A 19,946-nucleotide genomic window follows, 5' to 3' on the forward strand; every position below is an offset into this window, starting at 1 on the left:
CGAAGCCCTATCGTTCCTACTCCGGGAGAAGACCACAGTAGGGTTCTTCTACGTGCAAGGAACGTGGCACCTTTCCCAACACGGTGCACCACTATGGTTTGCAGTCAGGTTTTCTGTACTATAGCCTGACAACCCCAGCATGTAACACATCAGGGGTACCCCATTCCACCACATGGGGCACACAATCCAGTTGCTCTGTGGGCAGAGCGCCCTAGCCCCCGGCTAGGGTTCTGAGCACTATTTAGTCGCATTTTACGATGAGCTTAGCGGTCCCGCAGGCCTATTCTTTCGACACCCGGATCTGCACGGGCTGAAAAACAAATTGCATCAAAACATTATTATTTGTACAAGTTGACGTGGAGGGATAAAACATCTTATTCAATATGAATACACAAGTTAAAACAAAATGAAATAATAGGATCCGAAGAAGATAATAAAAAAAACAAAAACAAAAACAAATGTAGGTGGAACGTCAGAGAGAATCCAATATATCATTTGTCTTACGAAAATATATACACAAGTTTTTAGTTTTGACTGTTTCTTCTGATTCATTATTTTCTTGAATTTAACAACATTGTAATTTGTTATGAGTTGCCTATATATGTATTTTTTTCCGATCGTCATTCAATAAAGTGCATTCCATAATATAATGGTATTCATCCCCAATAGTTGTGTTACACAAAGGACATAGTCTTTGATCTCTCTGAAAATTTATCCATCTTCTAGTCTCTACTGGCAGCTTGTGGTTTGTTGTCCTAAATTTTGCTAATGTTACTATGTCTTTATCACTAAGTGTTTCCAGATAATTTTTAAATTCCAAAGATTTTTTGTATATTCGGTAGTTTATGGATTTAGGTGAAGTTTGTATATTTCCAAACCAGGATTGTCTAAACTGATCTTCCAGTCTTCCTTTAATTATTTTCTGTAAGTTCCATGTTTTCTATTCTGGCAAGTCCAGAGATAAGAATAACCGCAAGTATCGAGTATATTTTTAATGTTGTCGAGCCATTTTGATCGGAACGTTGTTTCATGACTTAGAATGTACATGTAACGGAAAATAGCATCACTCAGTTTCGTATCTTTGCCTAATAAGATTTTGGACCAAAATGACACCATCCTGGACTTTATATCGATTTCAATGGGATATTGTACTAGTTCTCCATAGACCATATCACTTGGGGTTGACGGTTTTAAGCGCATGACAAGTTTATAAAAAATTTAATCGTACTCTTTCCAGAATTTCAATGTTTTCAAATCCACAAATATCGCATCCGTAGGTCAAAATTGGTTTCACTATTTTATCGAATAATTCTACTTGGCAGTTTTTGATAAATTATGTATTCTTGCTTTTCTGAATACATCATACATGGCGTTTGTCGCTTTTTGTTCTAGTTTCATTTTGCAGTTTTTAAAACTCCCTGTCCTTGAAAATATAATACCAATATTAATGACATCCATTATTTCAATTCGACTATTTTTGTAGAGGAATATTGGGTAGTTTGTCATCCTTCCTAACTATTTTTGTTTTGTCTGTTGTCAAGTATTCTTCTAAATCATTTAGGTATAACGAAAATAAAAAAGGTGATTGGTTTTCTCCCTGTCTCACTCCAACTTCGAGTTTCTTCTTACTATAATGTAAAATTTCAATAATTGAACGTAATACGAACTGTAGTCCATGGATGAAGAGTTTTCTCTGAATCCGTTTTGGTTTTCATTTAACAGAGAAACGTTGTCAAAATATCTTTGAAAGCGACTATTTAGCATTGACGTAAACATTTTTCCAAAACAGCTTAAGATAGTTATCGGACTAATTCTTTGGGTTATTCCCCTTTATTTTTTGTAAAAACGTTAAATAGTTGCTTGGGCCCATTGTACTGGTTCCGGAATCAAAGATCAAATTAAACAGCTTAACGTAGATGTCAATAAGAAGATGTGCGGATGATTTTAAATATTCGTTCCGTATTTGATCTTCAGAACATGCTTTGTTGTTTTTAAGATTTGTAAGAACTTTTAGTATCACTTCTCTAGTGATTGGACTGCTCAGCTCATTATTTATAATTTTGTTTGCGTTTGCGTCTTGTATTTCTGTCTCGCCATCGTTTTCTGAATCATCACCACTATTTAAGTTCTTGAAGAAGATAACTAGCTTTTCAAATTCAATATTTTGTTGACAGATGTGTTTGTTTCCTTTCAATGTTCTCCAGAATTCTTTTACATTTGATTGTTTGAGGTTATCTATCTTTTCCTTAAAGTAGCTCTGTAAGTTTTCTTTGCTTTATAAATTGTCTTTTTGTACTGTTATTCTGCATCTAATGCTAAGTTCTGGTTGAAAATAGAAAGATGTTTTCTGCGTTTGAGTCTTTGGTATCTTGACCTCGATTCTTTACATTCATGATTAAACCACGATTTATTTCTATTGAGGTTTTGAGAAAAAAACTGTTCGATCTTTTGTGCCAATTTTTTTCTCAACCGGTTCTATCAAAGGCTTGCAATTTTGTCGACAATACAATTTATCTGCTCTTGAGTCCCCATCCTCAAGTTCATCTAATTCTTGATTTATGTTCTCTATATTTGCGAGGTTTAAGTTTTCGAGGAAATTTGTAGTAAGATTGCTGTTCCAGTCCTTTATTTTTCTTGTATTTTCCATAAGAATAATGTTTTTTTCGCTGGAGATTATCATCTTCAGTGCGCTTAACGGTAATTTCTAGAGCGTTATGCACATCGTAGTAGAGGTGCAAAAATTCGAAAATATTCATATCACTTATATTTGGTAAGAATTTAGAACTCCTAATGCAATAGTCAACTACACTTGAACTACGACACGTAAAATGACCGTCCATATCCCCTTTTATTCTACCATTCACGACAAGGAAGTTTTTCCCTTTGCAAAATTGAAGTAATTGGTTGCCAAATTGGTTCTTTATTTTATCCATATTTTTCTCTTTGTTGGGAAACCATATTGTTCTAAGAGTGTGACGGAATTTAGCTGAATGTGGTCCATGTCTGTATTTGACTCAAATTCTGAAATGTAGATAAAGTCGTCTTCCGCTGCTGTTCGTGCATAGAAATCCCCAACAAGAAGAACTTTTTTAAATCTTTGTGATACCTGTAGGTGTTCTGTTTCAATTTCGTTTACCGCATCTATAGAAGAATATGTTGTATACTCTGGTGGAATGTATACGGCACCGGGAAGTATGTCCTCCCCCTTGCATATAGTTTGCGATATTTTGCACCGTAGAACAAATTTACTGTTTTTATCATTTCTATTTTATTATGAAGAGCATTTTTAAAAGCTACCGCTATGCCACCTGATCGTCTTGTAGATATTTGAGTCCTGTTTTTAAAAGGATTCATATTCGTCAAGATTAGTATCATCAAGATCATCTAGCTTTGTTTCCGCTAGGCAGGCAATTTCTGAAGTATTTAGTAATTCGGTAAATTCAGGGCAATTTAATTTTCATTTTAATCCGCAACAATTTAGATTTAAAGTTTTCATAAAAAGGGATTTTTCTGTCACTATTTTTTTTATGAAATCCCTCGACCTGTCCTACATTCTAGTGGTAACTGATTCGTTCTTGATCTCGTCATTCCCGAAAGATTGTCTGATTCTTTTAAATCGACGTTCATTTACTGATTCTGTTTTATCCTTCACTGTGCGATCGATTTTCCCGTTGCTCTTTGTCTTGTTTTCCCGTTGTTGCATTAAGATTTCTCTAAACTCGCTCCATCCATTGATCTATGTCTTGTTTTCTCGTTGTTGCATTAAGATTTCTCTAAACTCGCTCCCTCCATTGCTCTGTGTATTGTTTTCCCGTTGTTGCATTTAGATTTCTCTAAACTCGCTCCCTCCAACTTTAACAAGTTTACACAAGTGTGCAAATCCCATCCCGCTGGTATGAAAGACCTGAGAATACTAAATTTTCGCTCATGCTTCTGCATTTGAGATCAGTTAACTCATCTTTTAATTTGTTTATTTCTTCTTGGTCATTTCTTTCCACTCTAGACGTTAGCTGCGATAATGAATCCTTAATGTCTTGAATTTTACCTACTTGCTTTTCTATTTTATCTATTCTATTTGTTAGTCCTCTAATAGATTTGGGAATTTCTAAAAGAATCTTCCTTACTTTTTTTCATCTTTAAAAGACAGATCAGTTGGTTCCTCACTGGAAGCCATACTTGAAGTTACCTTGGAGTTTGATTGTTCTGAATTGTTACGACGTCGTGGTTCCGTTCAACTTCTATACCTCGAATTCTGATCCCCAAAATTTGCATTACAATCGGAAAAAAATACTGTAAAATGACTTAGAGTTCAGACATGTGGTTCCCTGCCAATTCTGTATGCGGTAGGTCCGGTTTACATAATAAAATAGTCACTTTTGAGCTGGAGAAATTTTCGTGTTGCCTCCTCATCAACGTACCGGAAGTGCAAACCTACCTTATTCAAATAATTATTGGTTCTCCAAAAATATCGTCATTAAACAGGCTATAAAACAGCCTAATTCTTGTAACATTTTGGGTAGGATTACAAAGATAATTAAATTTTTTAAGGTATATATGTATGCACATTTTTTGATCGATTTTGTTTTCAAGTGACTGTCCTAAATTTAGCATTGTAAAATATACTCGGAAAATTACTGATTGCAAGGCTACAAACCACTAATGCTACAATGCTAATTTCACTAAGTTCAATGTGTTATGGAGTTTCTACCTTAAATTCAACCTGAAGAAGACTGCATGTTTACAGTAGGCCTGAAAATGTCATGAAAATGGGGTTTACTACATGTACATGTACCTTGCAGTGCGACACCAGCTCCTAGATGACAGTGGGCTTATAATAGAATGGAAATTCCCCTACCGTGACATTTCACAAAATAGGGGATTCATGAATGCAGAACTCATGAAAATATTTAATTCAGAAAGTTACAGTGACCATTTTATGTAGAAATAAAGAAAATATCATTTCTATCAAAAACAGGCTCACTTGTGCAGATTTGATGTGCACCTTTAATTTCCACAGCAGCATAACACAATTGCAAGCGCACTAAAACTAGTGTAGCACCTTTTTTTAACAGCTCATTGGACTACACATATGCGCTTACATTGGACTACACATATGTGCTTACATTGGACTACACATATGTGCTTACATTGCATGTATTGATCAAACAGTTCATTTATAATCACAAGGACTAAATTACAATTATATGAGGAAATAGGAAAATTTAATTTGAAGATTGTTTCTTAAAGAATGCTGCTAATATCTTCATTAATCTTATTCATTTATTCATTCATATATTTATTTCTTCATTAATTAATGTCTAAATATACATATCATATCACATACTAAAAAATGCAATATCATGTAATCACTATTCAAAAAGAGGTGATAAAAAAGTACATTCAAATACAGTTTGTCGATCACACGTCGTTCATTAAAAGAGAATCAGTTTTGTCGATAGGTTAAACTTTGCAACACCTTGTGCAACATGCGAGTGGCAAAGATGAACAAAGTATGTGTAAGCCTCGTTTTCAAAACCAAATGTAAGTTCAAGGCTGACGACCTAAAGGAATTTGGAATAATATTCACAATTTGCAGTTAAAAAAAACTCTATTATTGCCTCCTTCCATATTTCTGGAGAAAAAAAAGCTTTCTTTTATGTATGGAACTCATGGAACACCATTTACAGCAAAATACACATTTTTTTCAAATCTATGCTTAGATGCGAATAATTGGCAGAATACGGAATCGTTTCACCAATAATATGCCATGAAAAATCAAATTTTTTTTCTCTATATTATTTATCGAAAATTGAACTGTACATGGCTTAGTTGCATTATGAAGGTAAAGCGCCCCCTTTTGAGAGAATTAAAAACAAATATCTTAAAAATTTGTACATGTAGTGCCATCGGTGACCTTGTAAAACACACTAAGTTATCAGCAAGTGCTGGAGCAATCTATTAAGATTGAAAATGTCCATACTTCTATTACACGTTTCGATTTCATAGATTAAATCAGTTATAGACACGGAATAAAGTAAGCCAGAGAGAACATTACCTTGCCTTACTGCTTCTAAAACAGGAAAATTATTTGATTGATGCTTGTTAACTACACAAACACTTTGTGGACTTAAATGTAAATCATTAACAATTATCAACAGTTTACCTTTAACACCATACTTATGTAATATTTACATGAATCTTCGTCTCCATACAGTGTCAAAAACCTCCTGACTATCAAGAAAGTTAACAAAAGTTTTACTATATGTAGTTTGTTATTATGAAAAAAAAAGTTTCTTGGAGGTTTCCTCTGGAAACCTTGTTGTTGGGGGGTTTGGAGAGGGGGTCTTTTCCAAAATATTGATTAAGCGATTTTTAATCACTTGTTTCAATACTTTTGATTTGATTGGCAAAAGAGTGCTAAGTTAGAAACTATCAGGGTTCGTTTTCAGCTTATTATTTCTTCTATGCAGTGGAATGAGTAGTTTAGACTCCCGATCGAGAGGAACACTATCTTTCTGGATAATCAAATTGAAAACGAAGTAAGCCAACGTATTACTATTTCACATTCTGTAGTACTTCTTCCTGCTAAAGCGTCAGGATCAGATGTACATCTTTCTAGGATGTTAAGATTATCACTTTCTATGTATATATCTATATAGCTATTGAAATTACTGTGTTTTTTTTTGTATACATGTTCTTGAAATAGTCCAACACAAACGTTTTCATTATGATGGATTTCTGAGTAAATTTGGGCTTTCGTATATATATATATATATATATATAAAAGAGTTAAAAGACATCCCTCGAGGTCGACCTTCTTCTACCCAAATTCTTGGCATTGTTCTTTCATTTCTATGCGCCTCCTGTACTTCTGAGTTCCAATTTGATTTTGTGTGCTGATTGTATTTTTATTTTGGTTGCGTACTGTCAGCAGCTAATTGTAGGGTGTGGATCGATTCAGTGTTAATGTCAGCTACATGTATATGAACCATAATCCATGTTAATTATAATCTGTAGTAACGGTATATCTACACTGTTTTTGTAAGTGTCAGTTCATTTTTTATCTATTTTTTTTTATTTATTTATCAAAAATTGTTCACAAAAAATATTTACAAATGTATATCTAAATTACAAAAATATGTTACAATTTTTATACCATCTCTACAACAAAAACTTACACGTATCTGCTGGAAATCCAAGAATGAACTTTAGAAAATATATATACATGTCTGAACATGTATGCCATAGTATTCATATGCAGCCTCATTTTAACACATGCAATTATTTATTGGGACACATGTAATATAAAGTCAATGACCCTTCATCTGATAAGAACAGTGATTGTTATGTAACGTATTTAAATGTGTTCATTATTGTTTCAATCATTTTTATCATATTTATCGTTAATCAAAAGTAAAGGTTTTGATTTGATTATTTGGTACAATCAATATATAGATGTTTTTCGTTTTCACTTCCGTCTACGGGGCGCCGAATGGGACATGACCTTTTTGTAAACAAAATCAATTTTGTGTCACAAAAATCAATTTTGTGAGACGAAATTCAATTTTGTGTCACAAAAGTTCATTCTGTGTCACAAAATTTAATTCTATGTCACAAAATTAAATTCTGTGAGACAAAATTCAATATTGTGTCAGAAAATGCAAATTAGTTTACAGAATCCTTTGGATATGCAAATGAATTCAAAATGTGCAGCATCATGTACATTTGTATTACAAACTTAAAGCAATCATCGCAATACAGTGGATAAGGTACGAATGTGCTCGGTTATAATAAAGCACATACGGTTCCTGTATGGGAGAGTAATCAAGGTTATTGCGCTATAATGTTAAAATTGTCTATATCATTATTATGTTGATGGCTCTCATACATATATTTCAAAGCAAATTCTTGAAAATGAGATATTTTTTTTTTGCAAATTGAATGAGTGTGAACACTTTCTTTATGGTCTTAAATTATGGTTTAAAACGTTAAAATTGTCAAAATAGGCAGCATATGTTTGGCTGTGATTTCAGTTCAATTACTTAAAAATGACACATTTCTGCATATAAGGATACGAACAGTTTTGATTTCAATAATGATCTAAAATTCTTGTATAAAATATTAAAAACGACAATATTGTTATCCTTTTCGAGGTTGCGACGAACGATATATTTCTGCCAATTGAAAGCTAAGGGAATAAACATTTTATTACTTTTTTAAATGGTCTTGTTATTATTGCTTGATGTGTTTAATTTGTCAATATTCAAATCATACGAGTGTCTCCGACACAAAATTATATCAGTATAAATTTTGAGAAAAAAAAATTTACGTTTAGAAATCGTATGAGCGCGAACATTTTCAATCAATAACAAATGTACTTCCGGTTAATATTTAAAAAATGTCAATGAATAATGAACTGCGACACCTGTAATAATTAAAAATTACTGTAAAACAATATTGTTTAAAACTTATTTTAATTGTTGTCATAGAATTATGATATGTACGTTGCTTACGAAAAAAGGCAGAACAATTTGTTTGATTGACCAATCAAAATTATTCCCTCGCCCCATTCCCCTATTCATTGACCCCATTCCCAATGCCAAATTACCCATTTTGCCCAGTCCCCCATCCCCCATTCAACATTGCCCCATCCCCAATTCCCCATTGTCCTATTCCCCATGCCCCATACCCCATAAAATGGGAAATTTCTGGAACAGGGTTATGTTGCTACAAGATTGAAGTAATCACTACAGAAGTTTTATGGTCGTCATCATGAACTCGTGGATCGTTATGGTGTATCCATCAGCACCACGAAAACTGATTTATTCAACGGGTCATAGTTTTCCTTTCCTCGTTTGTCTACCCCGGACTTGACTTTTTGTGAGCAACTCCGCGGGTGTTTCTAGAAAAGCAGAGGACGCTTACCCAACCAGTGCACCTGGTCCATGCTCCCAGTTTTTAGTGGAGTTCGAGTTGCTCATTTACTTTTGTTACTATGTATGTATGATTTTAGTTACTTTATGTTCTTTGTTGTGTATGTCTGTTTTCCATGTCTAGTCTTTGTCCCTGGATTACATTCTTTTGATTACCGCTATAACCTTGGTTCCCTTGATTACTCTTTGATAAAATATTTAATTTACTTTTTCTTTTCGGAATGGGGAAAGGCATTTGACAACGGGAAATAAGTCGATGCTAAGGGGGATGGAGCAATGGGGAATGGTGCTATAGGGAATAAGGTAATAGGGCAATGGGGGATGGGGCAATGGGGTATGGGGCAAGTGGGAAGTTTATCCCATTTAGGGACTGTAAGTGAAACAAATATCGGATATTGTAATCGTATACATAACCCACTGTGTCACTTGTTCTTGAATATAAAGATAGAGCATTTGTAAACAAAAGGGAAATATGGAAAGTATTTTCTAATATTAAAAAAATGATTTGTTAATATTACATTCAAGTTCATTTTCTAATATTACAAATGAGATTTTTTATATCACAAAACACTTTTTTGATATTAAAAAAAATATTTTTAATATTAAAAATTCAATTGAATTTCTAATATTAAAAATTCAATTGAATTTCTAATATTAAAAACAATTTTTTAAATATTAGAAATTGATTTTCTAATATTAGAAGATGGGTTTGTTGTATTCAATTACGATTTTTTAATATTAGAAAATAATTTTGTAATATTAAAAGATGTGACTGATTTTGCAAAGTGATTTTCTAATATTACAAATTCATTTTCTAATCATTTACAAATTCAGTGTGTGATGTTTTGTAATATTACTAAATCGGGAATTTGTAATATTAGAAAACTAATTTTTCATACTACAAAATGAATTTCTAATATTAAAAAATGTTTTCTGATATTTAAAAAATGTTTTCTGATATTTAAAAAATGTTTTCTGATATTAAAAAAATGATTTTGTGATATCAAAAAGACTTACTATGTTTTCTGATTCTACACAATAAGTATTGTCTAATACATGTATTAAAAAAATGATTTTTCAATATTACAAATTAGATTTCTAATATCACAAAACACTGTTTTAATATTAAAAATCGATTTTATTTCTAATATCAAAAATCGGCTTTTTAATATTAGAAATTAGATTTGTCATATTGTACGAATTTCTAATACAGAATTGAAAATTTGTAGTATTTATAAATTTTGTTAATCAAAATTCATTTTTGTTAAACGAAATTCACTTTTGTCTGTACAAAATTGAATTTTGAGTACAAAACCACTAGAGTCCCATTCGGCGCCCCGTACCGTCATGTTCTCTTTCAAACATACATGTAATGTACTATAATACCAGCCTATGCAATGCCCTTTGTGTAATTCTCAAGAAGTTGCAAATGAATATCATTTATTTCTTAAAATAACAATGAGTTAAATAAGAGTTAATAAGTTATTAAACTCTAAACCCGTCTTCCATCAAGATGCAGGGTTTAGGGTTTTAAATTAATATCCATTTTTTAACAAATATTTTTTTAAGGTTATGTATATTTTTAGGGAAACGAGAAAAAATTGTTTTCACGTTTTGACATATATGCATTTGTTGATTTTTATTCAAGCTATTGATATCTATGTCTTCTTTCTTACTGTCTGCCACATTGTTATATATTTGTTTATAAATTGCTCTTGTAGCACTTAATTGTGCCTGAGTGAGCAAAATAAACTTGTCTTTTCTTGATTCGTGTATGCAGGGCCGGCTCCAGACACTTTGAAAAGGAGGGGCGTCAGCCCAGATTCCTCAAAAAAGGGAGGTTGCGAGGACATGATTTGCCATTTGGTTTAGTTTTTTTTTAATTCAAGGAGTTGCATCTGAATTTGTATGAGATTCTTGGACATAAAAATTGGTTCCGTTTTGTCATTTTTGACGGAAAACATTGAACTGTGGTCTACGGAATTAAAGATATCGTATTGGTAGTTGCCATATCTTATGATATGTCAGAGTTGGTTGTCCATATACATTATATTACAATACAATGTACACACAAAAAGCCTAAGAAGATGTAACCTTGCTTGACACCCGATTTGTTATTAAAACGATTGGTAGCACTAGCTGCATTCAAACTAATACACAATGGTTTGCTATATATACAATGTATGTTTAACCATTTTAATGAATTTATCTGGTACATGTATTTCTAATTTTTTTTTGTATGGTATACAATTTCATGGTGCGCGTTTTCGAAATTTAGAGTTTATAAAGTACATATAAAAATTCAACTGGATAGGAGTAATTTATTCTAATAAATGCAAACATAAAGTTGTTCAAGACATTGTCATTCTAACATTATATAATACTATGATAGTTAGGCGCAGAATAATGGTATCACACAGGTTGCATTTGAACAGTATCGAAGTAGTCATTGTTGTCTCCCAATTTCTTAATGGTAAAATCACAAGCACAATCACTTCCTTGGCACCTTTTGTTTCAATCAGCAAGATGCAAATGTATCTGTACAATTCTATCTGGACCAAATTCCTTAAAGGTCAAAGTCACAAACCATAAAATTAAACCCAGCCTTTCTTTGGGTATATAGCACCTTATGCAAAATTTACAGGACCAAATTACCCTGGTGTGATCACCCCCCCCCCCCCCAACCCTTAAAAATCTGGCCACTGCGGAAAATCATTACTCAATACTCAACCAAACACGCCAATAAATCAGCCCAAAAAGATTCAATTCCCTTATCAAAACGGAAATAAAGAAACCGAATAAAAATTACACAAATGTACAAACCAAGGACTACTAGTAGTACATGTACAACAATATTCGTTAAAAATGAAATAATTGGGATTTCTTTTATTTTCAAAGGTGCTAAGCTTTTTATGTTTTGTACATAGTACAAGTACATTTTTATGTTTTGTACATTGTACAAGTACATTTTTCAGCTAGTGCTTTGTTCATACTAGTGATTTACAAGGACAAACTTGGAAATCAATTAATATTTTAAGAGTTAGCAGTTGCTTGTTTGATCAAATTAAAAGAAATATGATATATTTCCTGAAGCCGTCAGATGTGATATTCCTAATCAAAAAATACCATAAAGTATTTCTTTTACTGAAGCATACATACATGTACGCTAAGGATTTTGACCAGAATGAAGTGTCAAATCAAGAATCGTTTTCGGTAGGTAAAGTGCAGAATTTATCTAGAGAGCCATTAGTATGACTGAAACTCTCTTGATACGAATTAAAGAAAGCAGAGACTTACGGCCACACGACAATACATGAATTAATGTATGTGTTTTATCCTAACTTAGATGTTTGCCAAAAGTGTCACAAAAAAACACGTTTTCTCAACCAGTTGCATACTTAAAAGTCTTATGTTTTGATATAATCCGAGTTTATTATAGGTTAACATTCTTTTCGATTTAATTCGATGGAAAAGTAAAACAAGGTGTCAGAAATTAAATTTCAATATTTCAGAAGTTAAATTGGGTTTCAAATGTTTTTCCTGTTTTTAAATCTCTAGCAGTAAACAAGAGTTCAGTATCTCCAAATATCAGCGATTCTTCTACTTCTAATTTCTCACCGGGTCGTAAATTTGGTAAATCGACAACCAATTTCCCTAAACGCTGGCAAGTCGGGTCTGTGACAAATTTCGGGTTCTTGTCATTAGATATATAAACCGCAAGTTCTAAAGTTTTCTCATCCGGTTTAAGAACCTCAAAAACTTGCGACTTTCGAGTACCAGGTTCTAGTTTAACTCCTCTCTCTACAAATTTGTAAAATACGTCCTTACATCTGTCTTCGCCGTTGATCCTCACCTTTTTGGATTTAGGATACAAATCGGGGTCAAAGTCTGGCCAACTTTGAATGCCGTAAGTCTTTCTCAAAACTCTCTTACTTATTTTGTCCGGTTGGTTTCCATATCTGACGGCACCCTTTAAAACAGCCAATCCAGCTTCATCTGGTATGATTATTTTCTTATATTTTCCGAACTTGTTTATTATGGCATGCTGAACAAGATCACATTCCGAAAATCCGCCGACCAATATCATGTGTTTGGTGTTGGTTAATTCTTGTTTCTTAAATAAGCCATCTAAATGTTTTAATAATTTGTCAATAACATTTTGGAAAAGTCGTCTAAAAGCCTCTGGTTTTATATGTAGGTGTTGAGGAGCGGTAAATGACACAAAGTCTTTATATTTGGATGCTTTGATGGTTTTATCGACGTTCTTGTGATCTCCATATTGTTTAACAGCGTCAATCAGACCTTGAGGTAGAGTCAATACTATATCAGTTTCATCCTGTTTAGAGTGTTGAACTTTAATTGACCTTTTCTTGACCTCAAATCCATAAATTATGTCCGTGTAATCTTCTAGGTCTTCTTCTTTTAGCTTTTGTAGCACCTTTGATCCAAATATGTCTTCTAAGAATTCTATATACTGGTCATCTACAGCCGTTCCTCCCCAAGGCCCCCCACTTGGTTGGACAACTTCCTCGAGTGTATCTTCATCAATCATCTCATGTACAGTAATGTCGGCAGTTCCACCTGCGAATACAAAGTGCATTCCAGTATAAAAGAAGGGTCGTTTTGCTTTCTTGAGATATGTGTAAATGACGACTGGCTTATAGATAGTTTGTCATGGCAGAAGTCCAACCAAAGATTACACAATGTTAACACTACATACAAAATGGACACCAAAGATTACACAATGTTAACACTACATACAAAATGGACACCAAAGATTACACAAAGTTAACACTACATACAAAATGGACACCAAAGATTACACAATGTTAACACTACATACAAAATGGACACCAAAGATTACACAATGTTAACACTACATACAAAATGGACTTCGCATATTAACAGCTGTTACGTCTTGCAGCAAGTTGACAAATTTAAATATTATCAACCACGTAAAGAGATATACTTAAGTCAAGTTGGCAATATACTTTATATATTATAGAATATTACTTTATATAATTTACATACAAGTAAAACGAACTAGCGTTGAGTGATACTACTAAATATCAAGGGACATTAAAGAAAAATTATCAAGAGAGTTAATATACATTCATTCTTCAAACAAGAAGCAGCTTTTTTATCGTCTCTTCCGTTCTTGTTAATGAACATTTAGTTATCAGTCATAGAGGAATTGATATCTAGTCTAAGATTAGAAACCGGGGAAGAAATTTTTTGATAGGTATTTTGTTTCGTATTAATTTTTGTTTGGGTTTCATATTTCTGGTCGAGCGTTGCCTTGGTTTGTACTAAGCAGCCGATGAGTCCATAAGGGTCGAGATAGGATATGTGTGTGTGTGAGTCTAGTCTGGCATCCAAAATAGTTTCCTGTTAAAGCGTCTATATAACCTTCAGACAACCATATTTACTACTAGGGAGGTTGTTCATATCCCTCATCCCTCACCTTTACATTGTACTTCATTAAACATATATTAATGCTTCTATAATTACTCAGTTTACCTCGAAGATCAACCACATGCTTCTATAATTACTCAGTTTACCTTGAAGATCAACCACATGCTTCTATAATTACTTAGTTTACCTCCAAGGTCAACCACATGCTCCTACAATTACTTAGTTTACCTCCAAGGTCAACCACTACGTATTTGGTTCCGACTTTTATTGACTGTGTAAAAGTGTCAGACTCTCTCTCTGTTTTTAGTTCCTGACAAAATATGGACGCAGCTTCCGGTTCCAATGCAATGATTAGACTGTCCTTTTCAATACCTGCCTTAATAAGAAAAGAAATGACAAAAGTTGTTAGTTTATAATAAACTTTACTGTCAACGCGCAACTGCTTATTTCTTATTTTGTGAGCAATGCAATTTCTGTAAGAATATAAATGCAAATATAACTTTGCACCTGCCTTGTAGTGTGCGGATTTCCTCATCATTAATTTACGATCAGTAAGTGGCCTTGAGCTGACATTTTTCATCCCGGTGGGGTTGTTGTCTCTTTGACATATTCACTTTCTTTTCCAACATGCTGAAGAGAATGGCATATTAGCACTTGTTTTTCTTGTAATGGGAAAATATTTGTTGCTTTCCATTGATGAGTAATTACATATTTTGGCTCAAATTTGGAATATTTATTTTCTAAATAATCCCACCCCATCCCCCTCGTCAGTATAGAAATGGTTAGTACCTTACTTGAGGATTTGTTTTTGATATTTTGTTGTTATTTTAGGCATTGGTTAGCTACGCGTTTGTTTTGATTTTCCATATTTTTGTACCCTTGTAAATGAAGAATAACATTTGTATAATGCAGTAAATACACATGTAAGAAAAGCATGAGTTGCCTCGCCGAAGTCATGCTTAAAGTTGATAGATATTTTTAATTCACATCTTACTTCCAATGCAGCATCTCTCATGAAAAATTTGGCCTTATCTTCCCAGATAGCAGGAACTGTAATCACATACTGAATGTCTTTCTCTTCAGTTCCTGCCAGAGTTTTATTTAAACTATTTAAAATTTCTTGACGCAAGTAATAGATTGATTCTGCAAAAATGAAAATGGCTGGTAATGTCTTTCCAGTCTCATCTTTAAGCTTGACATCTAATGAAATATTCTGAAAGAAAACAAATTGAATTCAAATCTGTATGATTTTACAACAAGACAACTATCTATTCAACACTTTGTATATTATCTTAACATAAATGAATCTCGTATAAATTAGAACATAAAGCAAGTTCGTTGGCATCGTACCACAGAACTTACATGTACTTAATATATGAATCGAATGGTTAATGAAAATGTAAAATATTTATGAAATACAATAGCCAGGCTGCTTTTCCTACAATATTCAACTTTAAATTAACAAATTCAATATCTACATGAATCTACTACATAAACTATGTACTGTCTTGATATTTAAACTTATGTCCCCTTACACTGAATATGTACAGTACACGAATATAGCACAGTCTGTTTGCCAAAAGAAACTAAATTTACAAGTATTTCTTATACGCATGATTGCATGATCTTGGTGGGTATGTTCATAGCTCATTTTAGTAACGAATTTCGCCGGTACATGTAACTTTAACTAAAATAAGATACATATATATATAGATAATTGTAACGTACTGCAACTGGAGTTTTAAATCTATGATTTACCTCATTGTGCAGTAACATTTTGAATCGCCGAAAATAATAATATTTATCGGTTTCTTCATCGGGTAAAATGGAACTCAGATATTTAGTCTCTGCGTCGAAACCAAAAGCTGAAAAACAAATCCCATGTCTTTCCTCTTCACTCAAAACCTTTGGGATCTTCGTGCCTTTATTTTCTTTATCTCCTTTAAGCGATTTGATGGAATTACTTTCTTTATTTTCTTCCACTACTCTCTTTCCCTTTTTTAGAAGGATACATGTAGGTGCCTTGAGTGAGGTCAAATCACCACGTTTCCATTCACATGTGTAAATTTTTGTAGAATCCTTAACATGTTGAGTTGAGAAAGCATACCCTGAATATGTAGTTCCGAAGTCAATCGCTGCTACAAAAAGTTTTCCAGAGGGCATGTTACCATTCCATGTGACAGATTAATCCTGTAGGTGAGAAAGAACCACAGATGTCAGAATCAAGTAAACTTATTAACTGGCATGTCAAGTCATCCCATTATTAAAGACATACTGTAAACTATAAAAGTATCAAACTGGATGTTTCAACCCCCGCACAGCAACAAACATTCGTTCCCGTTCTTACGAACCGCTGCTGTAAACCCTTTCGAAATTCTCGGACATCCGACAATCTAACAAAGTCATCCGACAATCTAACAATGTCGCGTAAAGTCATTCGTTTTATCCTGCAGACATCGCAAGAATCTTTCAATTTCTATAAGGTTTACCGGCTTTATTATCTGAAACAGATCATTGTATCTTAAAATTACGACAATATAACAAACAGTTTGGACAGGGAGCTAGCTACACTTCATCTGTTTGGCAGATTGGGCCATCTACAGTCTAAAGTGTGTGTGTAGGAGTTAGCATTGGAATCGGAATGTTTTGTGTTGGGATTCTGCTGATCTTAGATCATTTGACATTTAAAAAAAATCATAACTTATAAAAAGCCTTAATGTTTGCATTTTATTTTTTAAGGGTTAGCAATAACGTATAATAGTATGCTCCAAAGTATACGTCAATGACATCAGCTACACGAATATTGTAGTTATATCTGAATGTAAAGATAACGTGTTTTTGTGGTCATGTTTTTTAATACAAGTTGTAAAGATCCGCGCGAAAGAGTCATAGAAAAAGAAACTTACTTTTAATGAATTGTGAATGCGAGATCTCTAATGTTCCTCAGGCTTCAGTATAAGCTCAAAACACTGACTGATATATGACCAGACTGGAATGTGCTCAAGGAAGTTAATTGTGTCAAGGGGAATAACACGAACCTCACAACGATCTGAATTAGATTTAAATAGAACCGATTACTTCGACGGAAAAGGGAAGGCTAAAAATAATACGAGTACCTGCATATTCATTTTAAACTTCAAGTATTATTGTGCGAGTATGAATAATACGGGTTATGTTGTTGATCGCGAAGTTACGTGTACATGTACAAATGTACATGAACCAATGATGTTCGTTTGTAGGTTTGTAATCCAATTCTTGCCAATCGTTTGAAATTTCGTAATTATATGGCGTGTGCTTTATCAGAGCATAATTTGCTTAGAATATGAGGTGGTAAATATTTACCAGCAATTATTCATTTCGAACTCAGTAGCACGAAGAGTCCTTCAGTACGAGTTATTTTCAGTCTCCAAGACTGCCTAGGTTTCATCAGTTCGGTATTTTTTCAGTCTCCGAGACCAGGCGCCCAAGAACGGACGTGTCGGACGTACGCCCCCCCCCCCCCCCCCCCCCCCCCCCCCCCCGAATTGAAAAAAAAAGCTTTTGTTCTTGCATAGTATTTTGATTTTTCATAAATTTTACCAAAAAAACTCTTTCATCCTATTTACACCCCCTCTAACCTGAGGTCCTGTATCCGCTCCTGGAGACTGCCTAGGTTTCATCAGTTCGGTATTTTTTTCAGTCTCCGAGACCGGTTTCATCAGTTCGGTATTTTTTCAGCCTCTGAGACTGCCTACAGATGCAATTACTTCTAACCTCTCTTCGATTTGCTGTCATAGAACAGTTCTAATCTGTCAGAAACTGTCCAGACCCATGACACACCTTGTCAGACTCTGTCAGGACTTGAGACAATCTCTATCATAAACTGTCCTGGGTCCTGACACCGCTCTGTCAGGAACTGTTCTACGTAGAACAGTTTCTATTACTGAAGAGTTTCTAACGATAACAGTTCCTGACAGATCCTGACAGATTATAATTAAAGTACTCTTCTAAATTACGTCATTTAGAACTGTTCACCAGAAGACACGTATCGTAATGCCAGTCGTAAAGGTTCACCGAATTTCAGTTTATCTGAGACAGAGGATCGATAATTTACGAGAAGGCGGAACATCATATGTGGAAATTGCCAAGATTTTAGTAGATTCTGAGAGAGTATCTATTTCAAGAGAGGCTATTGGCCAATTTTATCACCCAATACGTTCTCATGTCCATGGCCATTCCAGATTCGTTACTTCGAAAATTGCGAGGAACTTGTTCGTGTGACGGTGCAATGATTTTTTGCTACTTCGTCGAGCGCTCTCTTTCCTAATATCCGCCATCGTTTATATGTACTATGAAAGTCGCAAAGCGAAGATGGTATAACTTCTGCGTTTACAGTGTACATGTACATGAAGATATAAATATTTGAGATAAAACGACAATTTCAATCTGAATTGCTATTTCTAAATCACGACACACAGACACGATCTTCTTTTTTGATCAATTTTCATTTTTTTAATCAAACTTCCTGTTCTAAATGACGTCACGCAGAATATAGATTTATTGTCAGGAACTGTCCAGGGGTTTGACAGTTTAGAACAATTTTTCGTATTTCTTTGTCTCGACCCAGAACAGTTTCTGTCAGGGAATAGGACAAAGTGTGTGATGACCCAGGACAGCCTCTGTCAGACCCTGTCAGGATTTCTTTTCTAACCGCTGTCATAGAACAGTTTTCCTGACAGATTCTGACAGATTTTAAGAGAGGTTAGAAGTGATCGCATCTGTAGGTTTCATCAGTGACCCCCCCCTTTTTCTGCTTCATAATAAAACTTAAAATATATTGAACTATAATTCAAATAGAAAATAGAACACATTACAAAACAAATAGAATTATTGCATACACAAATATTTCATAGACTGAAAATATATGTAACCAAAGGTTACGTTCTTGGAATACTTAGGTCATTAGTTGACAATATCGCAATACAGACCACAGATGCATCATGTTTTATATAAATCATTTACAAATTATACAAAACAAAATACCTATTTCAGTTCAACCTAAACCTTGGAAGTCAATAGCATACCAGCTGGTATACCAGTCTGCAGACAATGATAATTATTATAAACAAGTGTTCCAAATAGTAATCAACTACATGTACTCTCTGGTTTTTGTGTAATAACTTTAGTTATACCGGCAGTTGACCTATTTTAATGAAACTAAGTTTTCCACGCTGGTAGTGGGATATTAACTGTTTTTGCCCTCTCTGTCCATCATAAATCTTGTAAGAACAAATCCTCTGGAAGAACTGAACCGAATTTCATGACATTTAGTATTCCATAAGCAGGTCGTATGTACATGTAGTTGTGCATTTGATCTTAGTACTATATTCTAAATGGCGGATCCAGAGGGATGAAGGGGGTATGTTGCACCCTTTTCATTGGATAACTTGTCATGTGTAAAACTGACATGTAAAATGGCAAATAATGTCCTGGCACCCCCTTTTTCTGTTTAATCTCGACTTGAACGCTTTCTTTTCAAAGTGTCTGGATCCGGTCCTGATTCTGTTGGGGTTGAGCCCGGCTTTTGAACGTAGAAAAAAAATGTCACAAAATGTTTCG

General features: G+C 33.8%; 2 protein-coding genes across 4 annotated transcripts in view; one reads left to right on the forward strand and one right to left on the reverse strand.

Annotated features, from left to right (window-relative positions):
* Positions 1-19,946, forward strand: part of LOC148604241 (heat shock 70 kDa protein 12A-like) — a 43,412-nt gene that overhangs the window by 14,320 nt on the left and 9,146 nt on the right. The gene's annotated exons all lie outside the window — the stretch shown is intronic.
* LOC148604243 (heat shock 70 kDa protein 12A-like) lies at positions 11,235-17,412 on the reverse strand. 2 transcript variants are annotated; one of them, XM_088551113.1, is made up of 5 exons: positions 17,255-17,412; positions 16,107-16,849; positions 15,343-15,561; positions 14,577-14,724; positions 11,235-13,514 (listed from the first exon to the last, which is right to left on the reverse strand). In XM_088551113.1, exons 2-5 carry the CDS (start codon positions 16,509-16,511, stop codon positions 12,442-12,444), a joined length of 1,845 nt encoding a protein of 614 aa, XP_088407239.1. In that variant the 5' UTR covers positions 16,512-16,849; positions 17,255-17,412; the 3' UTR covers positions 11,235-12,441. The 2 variants fall into 2 exon arrangements, with proteins under 2 accessions (XP_088407239.1, XP_088407240.1); XM_088551114.1 differs by having other exon boundaries at positions 16,107-16,538; positions 17,255-17,397.

The sequence above is a fragment of the Perna viridis genome, chromosome 10 (assembly GCF_037379345.1).
Source record: "Perna viridis isolate PV_CMFRI_1.1 ecotype Kerala chromosome 10, ASM3737934v1, whole genome shotgun sequence".
NCBI lineage: Eukaryota > Metazoa > Mollusca > Bivalvia > Mytilida > Mytilidae > Perna > Perna viridis.

What these genes read in the sequence shown, in the direction of transcription:
- LOC148604243 (XM_088551113.1), bottom strand. Translation starts at nt 16,511, where the DNA reads ATGCCCTCTGGAAAACTTTTTGTAGCAGCGATTGACTTCGGAACTACA. An exon ending in AAATGTTACTGCACAATGAG is followed by an intron (nt 15,562 to 16,106) that starts GTAAATCATAGA and finishes GTTTTCTTTCAG; the next exon opens with AATATTTCATTAGATGTCAA. An exon ending in CGTAGTGGTTGACCTTGGAG is followed by an intron (nt 13,515 to 14,576) that starts GTAAACTAAGTA and finishes TTGTATTCGCAG; the next exon opens with GTGGAACTGCCGACATTACT.